Raw genomic sequence first — 12587 nt, forward strand, 5'->3', positions numbered from 1 at the left:
TTTTGCTCCTAGAGTATGAGCAGAGAATACAAGCCATGAGTAGAAAACATGAAGATTTCGTTGAGCACTCAAAGAAAAAACTGTTGACGCCTTAATGCTGCTAAATGTTCTAAAGTTGCTAAATCTGCTTGAATTGCTTCAATTCTAATTGCTTCAATTGTGTCACGAACACCAAAACACAACTGGGAGAAGGGGGAGCTGAGGACGGTTCTCACAAAACCTACTGGTTAATAGGACTGAGAGGGACCTAACGCGCTGCCGCCGCCGCCCCCGCCCCCGCCCCCGCCGCCGCCCGGGGACTCTCGGCCAGCGTGGCCGCTCTCACCTTGCGGGGCCTAGCGACCTCCGGCCGCCCCTGCCGCAGCCACGCACCTACCCCTCTCCCCCCAGTCCCCGCGTCCTGGCGGCCCGAGGTGCCCCAGCGCTGCGCGGCCTCAGAACAGGCTGGGAGGCCCCTGGAGAAGCACGTGCCTCTCCTCGAAGCTCAGTCCCCCGGGCGGGAACTACCGCCAGGCCTCAGTGCGCCGGGCCGCGGGTCCCCGTCTGCCTAAGTACGCAGGCGCGGAAGCTTCTAGACGCCGCCGAGGGGCCGGGCCACGGGGACGCGTCTGACCTACCCGCCCGTGGCCTAGGCCCCAAGTGTGAAGTTCTGGACAAGTTCTAGACAGCCCCAGGCCCTGTGGGTCCAAATAACAAATGCGACAAAACTGAGGCCCATGGTTTGGGTACCTTAGTCCGGAGACCACTCAGTTGTCCAAGCTGTTGCAAAGCCGGGTCTTCTGGTTTCATTCCACCGAGCAGCCGGCAGTACCGCTGGGCCCCACCGAACCCGCCGCACGGAGCCTCGGGTGGGGGCAGCCTAGCACCTGGGCCTCGAGCAGCGCCGGCGGCTGCGGCGTGAGCCGCGGAGCCCGGGGCGGGAGAGCCAGGGTGCCCAGGCGTGTGCGGCGCGAGCTGGAGGCCTCGTTGCTCCGGCCGCAGGCCCGTCCTCCGCGGCACGTGCTGGCCGCGGACCCGAGGGCCACGCGCCACGCGCAGCTCGGCCTGCCCCCGCACTGAAGCAGGAGCCCGCGCGGACGCGGCCGGGCCCCGTGCTCGGGGTCTCCCTCTGGGGCGGTGCCGCGGGGCCGGGCTCGACGGGGCCGTGCCTGCGCCCTCCAGCGGGCCTTAGCGGAGTCGGGGTGATGGATTTGTCGGAGCGGGAAGGCACGCGGCTCCCGGGCCATTCCTACGGAGTCCGGAGAGAGGACGCGACCGAGGCGGCTTTTCTACAGCCGGGGCTCGCAGCCCCGAGTCCCCGCTCGGTGTGGGACCCTGGGGTAGGGGGTCGTTCTCCAAACCCGGCCTCACGTTGTGTTCTCAGGTCTCACACGGAATAAAAAGAATAGGGTGAATTGGTCACTTTGCAGGAAACTTTTCGTTGTTTCCTTAATTCTTTCCCGCCCGTGGACAAGTTAAGTAGTTTCTCGGCCTCACACCCCGGAGGTTTCAGGCCAGAGTCTGGACAGCTACAGGCTCTGGGTTTTCTGGGGGATCATCCCATCCCATCTCTGTCTTCCCTCAGGGGAAGGTGGGACCTTCCTTTACGACTCGCTGATGCAAGCCAGGAGTCTTCCTCTTCTGCCAAAGTGAAAAGTCCTTGTCGACTTTTCTAGATTTTGTTTGCGTTTTAAAGAAATTTCACAATACCAACAAAGATACTTTGGCTACTTCTGGCAGGGGGATGAAGCTTTAGAGGGACATCTGAGCACATGGAAGGAATGACTCGGATCCCCCAGCCGCCGTGAAGCCACCCGGGACAGCCCAGCAGAAAGGAAGGTTGTCTGCTGCCAACATGCAGGACACGGATCGGTTTTTTGTCGTTTTGTTTCCTTTTTGGCTCAGCTCTGAGAGCATTATAGAGCTATCCTTTCCCGCCTCCCGACCCTCTTCCCCTCCCCCTCTTCTTTCTGGTGCAAGTAATTAGGGTGAAGAAATCAGTGCCAGCCTCCTTTCTCTGAATAGAAAGGAATTGCTCCGGGAATTGAGTACTGACACCTGTCTCTGTCCAGGATGGCGAGAGGAGATGCGAGGTCAAAACGCCTGGGGGAAGAGGCCAGGCTGACCGGGTGGAGAGGACACTCCCTAAAAGAGCGTTTCTGGGGACTTTTCGTGCCACGTCCTCCCATCCTATCCTTTGGCCTCCAGGTTCACACAGGTCATTATTAACAAGTGAGTTATTAACACAGGAGTTTCCCTCCTTTTAGCCCCCCACCGCCACCCCACTCCAGACTGGGACCTGGGGCTGTAATCATAAGAGCCACACTGACAAGCCGTTCATTAATTTGCATTTATTTTCGGGAAATAATGTGGATAAAGGGGTAGGAGGGGGGCTGCCTTACATTTCAACAAGTAATTTGTGATCTTCACATCGGACAAATCAAATTTACAAATTACCTTCCCACCTACTGGACGAAACGGCCAAAGCCAAAATTGATACACAGGCGCGGGGCTCTCCGCAGATTTAGAATGAAGGTGCACTAAGAATTCACTAGACAAAACAGGGTTGCTGCTTAAAGAGAGAAGCTGACAGAGGAGTGGGAACTGAGGTTTGGGGCTTGGGTTTGTTTTTCTATAATACTGTATTTTTATTTTTCTTTCTTTTTGTTTTTGGTCTCTAAAACGGAACTGCGACCCTGTGCTTAGACCTAGTGAAGGACTCAGTCCTGCGCCCCAGCCCAGCCTAGCTCCCTTCCCTGTACCCTGGCTTGGCTGTTTCCTCGGCCCTCCCGGACCCTCCAATCCTCTGCGCCCAGCTTCCTGGAACCAAACGGTTCTCTTTAATAAATACACAGAGGAAAAGGGTATGAGGGGGCAGGAGAGCTTTGCAACAACTGAAAAAGAGCCATCGTTTGAGGAAGAAAGGCCGGGGGACCGAGGGAAAATATTTTTGCTTTTTTTATATATATGTGTGTGTATATATATATATGCTGTATATACCTTAGGTTCTATTTCCTGGGCGCTAAGACGAGATATGCTCAGTTCAACCAACAGCAACTAAAAAGTGTAAGAGGTCCCTGGAACGGACCCGACTATGTACAGCATTCCCGCCGAGGCGGAAGCTTGAGCCAGTTCTACGCAGGGCGGGGCTGAGCGTGAGAGGCTAGAGAAGCGCTCCTCCCTCTCCGGCCCTGCCCCAGCGCATCCGGCTGGGGAGGAGGAGACTAGGGGAAGCTCTGGTCTGCAGGCGGGGAGTGGGGCCGGGGGCAGATGAAGGGGCGGCAGTCTGCACTTAGTGGTTGCTTGGAAGTAGAGTGTGGGTGCACTCCAGTGGGCAGACACATGCCAGTTAGTGACTCCAATGTCCAGAAAGAATAAATAAAAGTGTAGGGCTCAAACGGCGAGTCAGAGCGAAGAGCCTCCGAAGGCTGCAAGTGCGTAACTGTCCAGGAAGACTGGAAGAGGATTACTTAGGAATTCGTGAGGGGTTGAGGAGGAGAGCACACAACTCTCCCGTAATAGAACTTGTGGGCCAAGCCGAAGCACCAGTTCCCTCATCCAGGGGGTGGGCAGGTTTGCACACGCACCCCCCGCCCCCAAGCAAGTGGCACAAAGATAAGGGCGGCAGTGCAGACAATGGGCATCTTTAAGGGGCATGAAAATAGGTCCAGAGAAGCCGAGGCAAAGGCGGGCGGTGCATCAGCAGCAGCAACAGGACGGGGACCACGGAGGGCGCAGGTAGTTGCGTTTCTCTTCCTCTCACACGCTTGGGTTCACAATACCTGGAACCTCCATGAGGCTTGGTCCTTATAGTCCAGACAGTCGGGCGAGTTGAAGTTGAGCTTCCAAGCAGAGGAAGCCGCAGCGGCGCCAGGTTCTTTGTAATCCAAGCAGTCGGCAGAGTTGAAAGCAAGCCCGGAGCTGCCATAGCCCTGATGGTGGTGGTGATGGTGGTGGTGGTGGTGGCCTGAGGACTGGGTCAACGGGTGGTGCGCGTGCGGGTGGTGGTGATGGTGGCCCGCCATGGAGGAGGGTGCCATAGGGCTCAGCTGGTGCGGGTGGTGGTGCGAGTGCATGGGCGCTAGGTATGAGCTGCAGTCCACGCCGCCAAAGTAGGAAGAAGAGGGCGTGGGGTAGCCCTGGCCGTAGCTGCTACCCTGGCCGTAGGACATGGGGTAAGAGGCTGCAGCCGAGGCCGCGCCTGCGGCTACAGAGCGCTGCATACATGATGCGTTGCTAGGCGCGGCCAATGGCTCGGGCACCGACACTGACGCCGGCGCTGAGCCGGGAGAGATGGAGGCTGGACTCCAGATCGATGAGGCAGCGGGTGTACTCAACGACGACGGCACTGCCACCGCCGGGTTCCCACCCAGGCCTGCAGCACTTGCAGCCGCTGGATTAGCAGAAGCGCTGGAAGCCGAACTAGAGGACGAGGCGGAGCTGGACACAGCGGGCGGTGTGAACTGACCGCTGCTTTCCGAGCCAGAGCTCTCCCGCACCGGGGACGACTTCTTCTTGGCTGGGCGGCTCTTGGTTCCGCTCCCGCTCTGCTGCTGCTGGCGGCATTTGGCGCGGCGGTTCTTGAACCAGACCTGCAGCGAATCGCATAGGGGAGACCGTGTCAAGAGGCGAGTAGAGTTTGCTACTCCCCCGGCCCTTGGACCCACCGCCCCTCCTAAGATCTCGCATCCCAACTCCTGCCGAGGCCTCTGCCCCTCCTCGTCTCCGCCCGGCTAGACCCTGCCCTAGCATTCCCAGATCCTCCGCCCTCCTCATCCTTCTTCTCAAAGACCCTCCTTTATCAAATATGGATGTGCACCTTCCCACTCCCAGCGCAACTCTGCTCTAGGGAGGAACATTTGCATCTGTCCAGCCAGAAGTTCAGCCATCACTAAACTGCTGCTGGTGACTGCTCCCCAGCGGTCCCGTGTGTGTTTAGAGGCCCTATTTTCTACGGCTGGGCTCAACAAACAGCGGAGACACAGCAGGCTGTGGAGTGCTGTACAGTCACTAAGTCTGAGGCCAGAGCCAGTCGGCCCCTGGAGGCCCGGTCCTGGGCAGAACAAAAATTTGGGTGGGAGCAGAAGCAAGGCCGGCAGGCTGAACAGAGGCAGTATTTGGAGGCCTAGGGAAGGAAGCCTGGGCAGAATTTCTCTAGGCTTCTTGGCTCCACGTGGGAACCAAACAGGACAATCGTAAAGTTCTCACTCCTCTTGGAAGGCTCCATACTTGGCTTTGCATTCCTGGTTCTTTCTCGAGCCTCCAAGAAAAGAAGGAGAGATAAAAGACCCTTGAGGAGAGTTCTGAGTTATAATCCAAACAGTACTTTCGGGGCTCTTTCATGGTAAAAACAGAAACGACAAAGCCGGTAGCCCGGTTTTGCAATCGGCACCCTCTCCGGGTACAGGAAGCGACTAATTAAACTGGCGCCACGCATGGAACGCACTCCCAGACAGGGCACCACGCTTCGGCCAAGCTCCACTCCTCCATTTCCAGGATTCCCCGGGATACAAGGCAAGAGTAGAGGCAGAATTCAGGACTCCGAAGGAAATTGCCAAGTTCTGGGACGGCCGAAGGAGCATGGGCAAGTGCCGGGCCTTTAAGGCACTTTACATTCGGGAGCCTCGCTTGTCCCCCCTCAATCCTAAAAAGGGCCTGCGATACTGAAGGTGCCCCACGAGCAAGGGCCAAATCCAGGGCTCTAAGCTAGTTCCTTTAATTCTGTCTCCTCTTCTAAGCCCGGGCCCAGAGCTAAAGGAGTCTGGGAGGGGCTGCCCAGTCTGTAAGCCCGCCCTCACACAGACCACCCTTCCCAGAATTTCTCCCACCAGCCCGAGCGCCCTTATTCCTGACCCTGGAGCTCCAGGCGCGCGCACCTGGACTCTGGACTCTGGCAGGTTGATCTTGAGCGCCACCTCCTCGCGCATGAAGATGTCAGGGTAGCGAGTCTTAGCGAAGAGTGCCTCGAGTACGTCCAGCTGGGAGCGCGTAAAGGTGGTGCGCTCCCGCCGCTGCTTCCGCGGGGTGGCTGAGGGGACATACGGGGGCACTTTGGGTCAACGGTGGCCATGAGGACCTGCGCTAGAGAACGCGGATAGGCCCCTGGCAGGCCCTGAGCCAAACCGTCGCAAAAGAAAGCCGAGCTCGGATCAAAAGAAACTCCCCGGGGAGGCCGAACTAGAGAGGCCACAGGTGGGAGAAAGTGCATGTGTGCGACTGGGAACCAGAATCTCCAAGACCGCAGGGCTGCCTCCTTCCCTGAGTCTCGGAAGTTAAGAAAGGAAGAGAAATCATACTCTACACACACACACACACACACACACACACACACACACACACGTTCTTGGCTGGAGGGTGGGGCAGGGGTGAGCATAAACGGCCACCTGCTAAACACTTTCCCACGGAATAAATGGGAGTGAAGGAGTGGGAAATAGAAAAGAAAGCCAAGATTCAGCTCAAGCCCTTCACATCAGCAATGCAAAAGTCAGTGCAGACACTGGTCCTGAGGACAATTTAATTAGAGAGGTAGAATTCCCCTCCTTAGCTCAACCACTCTCTTCAAATAGGGTAAGCTAGGCATTTCCTGTCAGGGCATGGTGAGTGTCTAGGTTCCTTATCAATGTTGGGGGGAAAGGAAGAGATTCACACATGCACATACCAAAAAAGCCACCTATGGGAAACGAATCTCTATGCTGGCGGTGTGGCCACCAGCAGACAGTGGCTGGTGTATCTGGGCCCAAGGGTGCATAGTTGCTTGTTTTTGCCTCTCTGGCCCACCTCACCCACCTACAACTCTGCCTTGTGAGCTTGCAGTGTGCCTGGTGTTGTAAGGAGACTAGGCAACCGGCTCCCTCAGCCAGCTCCCTGGGCCTGCTCTCTGACAAAGCGTGTGCTCAGACCTGAGGCTGGGGTGCCCAAGACTTGTAGAGGCCGGTGCTCACCTGGATAGCCCACGGAGGGGTGCAGTAGATCCATGGCGGGCCCGGCCAGGCCCAGCCCGTTCATGCCGTAGGGGGGTTGTTTGAGGTAAGACATCATGCTAACAGCCGGGTGGAGGCGCCCCGACGGATCCAGGGGGCCGGGCTCAGTGCGGGGCTCCCACCGCACAGTTCTTCAAGCTCGGTTGAGTCTGGGGGCCCAGCCTAGGAAGACAAGAGACACAAGGAAACAGTCATTCGGAGCCATCTCGGCTTCCAGGTCTTGCCGGAGGCAAGGAGCCACAGGATGTGGAGAGAACACAGGCTATGTACTGCGCAGGAGGCCAACTAGGCTCTACAAGGCCTTGGTCCAAAGACCAAGGCTTCCTCAAAAAGAAAGCTTTTCTGGATTGTCATCGCCTCTTTTCGGGCTTGGAAGGGGTCAAAGACACTCGTAGGGCATCGCTAGGAGTGAGAGGTTAAAATCAGGGACACACTGGGAAGGTCAGAGCCTGAACCGCGGAGTATGCAAGGTCCCAAGTGCAGGCAAGATTCTGGTCCGGTGGGACCCGGCCGCAAATTGCACCAGCAAACGTCCAACTCGGTGCCCAGGCAGGCTGTCCAGAGCATGAGGTGTTGTTCCGTTTTGTTTCAAGTGTTTTTGAAAGCAGGAAGAAAGGTAGAGATTCCTGAGAGCCAAGGTGAGGTAGCAGCACCTGGGCCTCTCCAGGATGCATTGCCCACTTAGGAGAGCACGTTTCTTCAAAGGTCTCCAGAGCTGGGTCCCAGACCCACATAGCCCACAGCCACCCCTCCAGTTGACTTCTTTGTGCCCCGCCGCTGAAAGATTGTTCACCCGGAATCCCACCACACATCAACCGAAGTTACAGGCCCAGGTGCCCCAGAGGCGGGCAGAAGACGCAGAAGGGGCCACGGTGGCGGTGGCGGTTTTAAGTCGCGGCCCCAGGTTATCCGCACCTCGACAGGGCCGCAGGCCCTTCTCCGCCAACGCAAAAGCAGATCCTTTTTTATGCCAGGTCCTGGTTGCGGGCAATGGGGTCCCAGCGGGGGCTGAAAGGTGACTCAACCAGCTCCCAAAAGGGTCTCGCGGATTTGGAAGGCCTGAGTCCAGCAGGTCCCATGCGCTCCCTGCGTATCCTACTAGCTGAACTCGTGACCCCAGGACAGAACTAGGCCTTGGCGGCGTCTCTCGCGCTGACTTGGGCTGGAAGGTAGAAACCTCCCTTCCCCAGTTGCCCCGAACCTGAGTCGCTACTCTCAAGGGTTAGGAAGTGGTGCTAGGGGAGTGGGACTGGGGCTCCAGAGTACCTGTCGCTTCACCCCGCTTCGCGGGAACTAAACGCAGGCCTGGGACCCGGGTTAGAGATTTCAGGGAGAGAAGTTAGAGCTCAAGACGCCTTCCGCTCCTATCCTTCAGGACCCATGGCCTTGACTGGGAGAACCCAGCGTGCAGGGAAGGGGACGAAAGGGAAACAGCCGGGGCTCTTGGGCCGCGGCGACTCTGCTAGGCTGCAGCGTGAGTTTCAAAGAGTTTCTTCAAACTTAGAACTTCAGCTCGGTTACTTCGGAGGAGGCGGGGCGCGGGGCCGTAGAGCGGAGCCCTGGGGTCCTCCGCGCACCGGGAGGGGAGCCAGGTCGCTCCCCAGCCCCGCCCACGTGCCAGGACCCGGGAAGTGGGGACCGGTCTGAGGAGGGGGAGGCAAGAGCACCCGGCGCGTTCCCAGAGTCCCGGGCGGCCCGCGGCTTTCTCCTTACCTGCCCTCAGCTGCCAGGGCCGGTCACCATCTACCTCGCGCCCTCACCAACCCGCGGGGCAGCCAACCTGCAAAACAGAGCCGCACAGGAATTACCCGCCGGGCTGGCGGTTGTCTAGGACCCCTGGATTTCTTTCTTTCCCCAACTTCCCCCCTCCCGTCTTTCTTTCCACTGGCTTTGTGCGTGTCCCTCCAGGTTTCACTTTATTGCAGACACTTTGTTTGCAAAACCCTACAAGCTCCCGAGTCACTACCTCGCCCAGGACCAAACCGAGGGGCCGCAGGGGGGGAGTGTGGGGGAGAGAGGGGCAGAGTTGGGAGGCCGTCATGGGTTGTCGCTGCACTCCTGGTACAACGGGGAGGCGGTGGGGGGCTGGGGAAGTCCTGCAGAGGCACTTTGCAAACTAAATAAATCAAGCGATTTACCTTGTCGGAGTGGCTTGTCTTGCTCGGTTGTTTAGGTGATTGGAAATGTAGCCTGATGAAGATTGATCACCTTTCTACTGCCCTCCCCGGGTATGTGAACGCGAGGTGAGTGCGTAACGGGGCTGGGCTGCCAATCCCGGGCCCCGCGCGGGCTGAGTGACAGGGAGCCGGGCAATGGCAGCCCGAGCCGGGGGTTACCTCCGCGCGCCCCCGCCCCCTGCACCCCTCCCTCTCCGCCCGCCCCGCCCCGGTTGCGCGCTAACTCTGGGGCTTAGCTAGCAAACGCGATGCAGAGCCAGGCTAGGAAGGCGTGCACGGAGCCCGAGCACCAGCGGCGGAGGACGACGCCGGTCCCCAGGCCGCCCTGAGGCCCCCGCCCTTCTCTCGCCCTTTCAGCGCCCCAGAGGGAGTGGTAGAAAGGAGGCGAGGTGCTGGAGAACCGGTTCCTTCGCTCTCTCGCGCGTCACCCGGCTCGGCAGCCGGGTTGTGGGCGCGAGGACTCCGATGCCACGGGCTAGAGGAGAGCTGGCCCCCGGCCCCTCGCGCGGCGCCGCGGGCCCCAGCGTCTTCCACCGCGCCGTTACCTGCAGACGGACGCCGCAGGCGGCTCGTGCCCGCACAGGCTATTCTGCCAAGCGCGGAGGCAGCTCTGGGTGCGCAGACCCCTCCTCGGCGCCTCAAAAGTCCCGCGGGCCGGGAATAGCACCCGCAGGGGAGGCCCGCCACTTACCTGCTCCTCGGCGTCTCCGAGGGTTCCTAGTCCCCACGAAGGGTGTTCGCAAATCATAAACCCTTCTTCTGAAATGTCGGTGCTCAGGGTCCCCTCCCCCTTCCACACACTCTACTTCTGAATCGGAAGATTTTTGATAGAAAACTTTCTCTTTCACACCGTCTCTGCCTCCTTTCCGGTCTCCTTCTACCAGGGGCAGTCCGGTGGAAAATGTTGCCACAGACCCTTGCCTTCATTTTCCTTCCCACATGCCGCGGGAGCCTCCCAGAGGCGACTTCCCCGGATCGTTCGTACTGGTGAAGCCCATTACCCAGCCGAAAAACTTCTCAAACACGTCTACCTGGGGGGACCTTCCGAAGCGCAAAAAACATGTTTTCACCCAAACCCTGAGCAAAGCAATTCTTTTAAATGGTACCTCCTCCTGAATATTAGGAACGACTTTACTGCCTTTCGAGGAATTCCTACCGCTTTTTTCTTAATCCCCCCTCCCTTTCACCCTTACGGGCGGAGTGAAAAGTTTGGACTGGATGGAGTAAGGTGTGAGGGCGAGTTAGGCAGCCGCTGAGCGTATCGTGGCGTGGAGCGCCGGCGCTGCCTCGGCCGCAGGGTCGGGCACCGAGAGCAGACAGGGCGCTGGGCGAAGAGGAGAAGGAAAGGGGAGCCCGCTGAGTGAAAAGGGGCCGCGGCCGCCGCTCTTCAAAGTGCTTCCCCCTCCTCCAAGCGACACTTTCCTTTGGAGTCCGAATAAAATACGGTAACAGAATATGATGGAGGGCACACTGTTTCCTTAACTGCTTCTCAAAGGACCCGGGAGATCTTCTTAGGACCTTTAATAAGGCTTTGGTCGGTTCTTTTGTTGATCTCTCAAAATCAACTCCTTCTAATTGAAGTTGGAGCTGAAAGCGAGCTAATGTTCAAAGAAAGTGGCCGCCGGACCAACGAAATTACATTTTTTGGGGGTGGGGGGACAATGAGGGAACATCTAATCAGCAACATGGAGGAGGGGTGAGAGTGGGGAGTATGAGAAGAGCAAAAGGAGGTTTTACAAGATCCTTCTCTGTTCACAAAAGTCAGCGACACTGATCGCTTTCCAGAACAAAGACACCAAGGGCCCATTCATAAAAGGGAGAGAAAGACACAGAACTAAAAAAAACAATTTAAAAAAACGAGAGAAAAGGAAAAACATGGGTGGTGATGGGGAAGCTTTAATAAGAAAAGAAACTGCGCAGAGCACAGCGCTGACCCGGGCGGAGACACACCTTAGGCTCGCGCAGGCCCCGGCAGGGAGTAGCTTGCGAGGCCCTCGGCTCGGAGCCCCCGGAGAGGGTGTAGAGATTTAAAGAAAAAAAAACAAAAACAAAAACAAACGAAATACACCCCCTTGTTCACTTTTGGGGAAAGGCGCGGACTGGAGCACTCTAGTTTTGGGGGGAGAAGTGAATGCGGGCTTCCTGGGGTGCGCTTTGGCAGCGCCTGCGTCCCTAGCCCAGCGCTGCCGCAGCGCGGGCCTGCGCGCTGTTGTCCTGGGTTAGCCCTCCGGGTTCGAGGTTCGTAACCTGTCCCAGGCCCGCCGACTCTCGCTCTTTTGCTTCTTCAGCGCACTGTTACGCCTGCAGCTGCAGCGCGGGGCCGAGGTCCGGCGTAGCGAGGTGGGGCGGCTGAGCGCTGGAATGTGTTCAGGCGGTCCCCAGGGCCCGCCACGCGGGAGCCCTTCTCTCGGTTCCAGATGCTGTCACGGTCTCAGGGAAGTTGGGAGGTATCAAATAACACGACCCCCCATGAGAATATTTATCTAATCCCAAAATGCAAGCGAATTTTCTTAATGCTCAACCCATAAAACCCCGGGATTAAGAGAAGAAAAAGAGAGGAGAGGGGAGAGGGAGGGGAGTGGAGAGAGAAAGAGAGACTGAGATGAAAGTTTCTTGTACGCAGCTTAGAGGATTGAAGAGGCCGCCGCTAGGCAAATGTCCAGGTGGGAGACGCTGGGCCAGAAGCTGCGACCATTCCAGCAATGGGGAAGAGGGGGCATCGCCGGGGGAGGGCAAGGCGACCCAGCCCGTGGCCCGTCGGGCTGGGGAGAGACCGTGGGAGCTGGGACCCGGGACCCGAACGTAGCATCCAGGTGACCTCGAGGCCAGGCCACTCTGTAGGACACTTGGGACAAGGGGAGGGGTTTGGCTCCAAGGCCGTGGGATGCTGGCCAGGGGCGGAAATTCTGCACCGGCCCGTGGGCAGTGCCCAAACCAGTCCGCTGCCAACGCTCCTCCTCCTCGGCGACCCCCGCGCCCACAGCTTTTTTTTCCGCAGCGCGGGCTTTCGGATTCCCGGCCTTTCCGCACGCTGGGCTCGCGCCTGCGCTCGAGAGGCAGCCCCTAGGCGAAACGCGACGAAATCCGGACGCGGCGCCCCCGCCGCGGGCCTGACCCAGCGAGTCCCGGGGTCCGCGCTCCGCGGCCGCTGCGGGGCGTCCGGGCGCCACAGAGCAGCCCAAATGGAAATCACGCGAGGCTCTGGCCTGGGGCCGGAGGGGCCGCAAATCTGGGGCTGGGCAGGTCGGGAGCGGTTTAGGGGAGCCGCCACTCTGTGAGACTCCTTGGGAGGGAAGGTTCCCCAAATCCAGCGTCAGTGGGGTGGGTTATGCTGGCCGCCCAAACCCCAGGCTGCTCCGGGCTGGCGGTTTCCGTCTGCCGGCTTCCCCGGGCTTAGGGCGGGCTTCTGAGAGCTTCCCCCAGAGAGCGGCCGCTCGCTCTGCTCTCCTGC

The 12587-nt window shown here is 58.8% G+C and overlaps 1 protein-coding gene across 1 annotated transcript; it reads right to left on the bottom strand.

Annotated features, from left to right (window-relative positions):
• Positions 1-2315: 2315 nt before the first annotated feature.
• On the bottom strand, positions 2316-9232 carry OTX1 (orthodenticle homeobox 1). The gene is made up of 5 exons (XM_039887019.1): positions 9098-9232; positions 8673-8739; positions 6921-7121; positions 5856-6007; positions 2316-4571 (listed from the first exon to the last, which is right to left on the bottom strand). Exons 3-5 carry the CDS (start codon positions 7015-7017, stop codon positions 3753-3755), a joined length of 1068 nt encoding a protein of 355 aa, XP_039742953.1. The 5' UTR covers positions 7018-7121; positions 8673-8739; positions 9098-9232; the 3' UTR covers positions 2316-3752.
• Positions 9233-12587: the final 3355 nt, after the last annotated feature.

The sequence above is a fragment of the Pteropus medius genome, unplaced genomic scaffold (assembly GCF_902729225.1).
Source record: "Pteropus medius unplaced genomic scaffold, Ma_sr-lr_union100, whole genome shotgun sequence".
NCBI lineage: Eukaryota > Metazoa > Chordata > Mammalia > Chiroptera > Pteropodidae > Pteropus > Pteropus medius.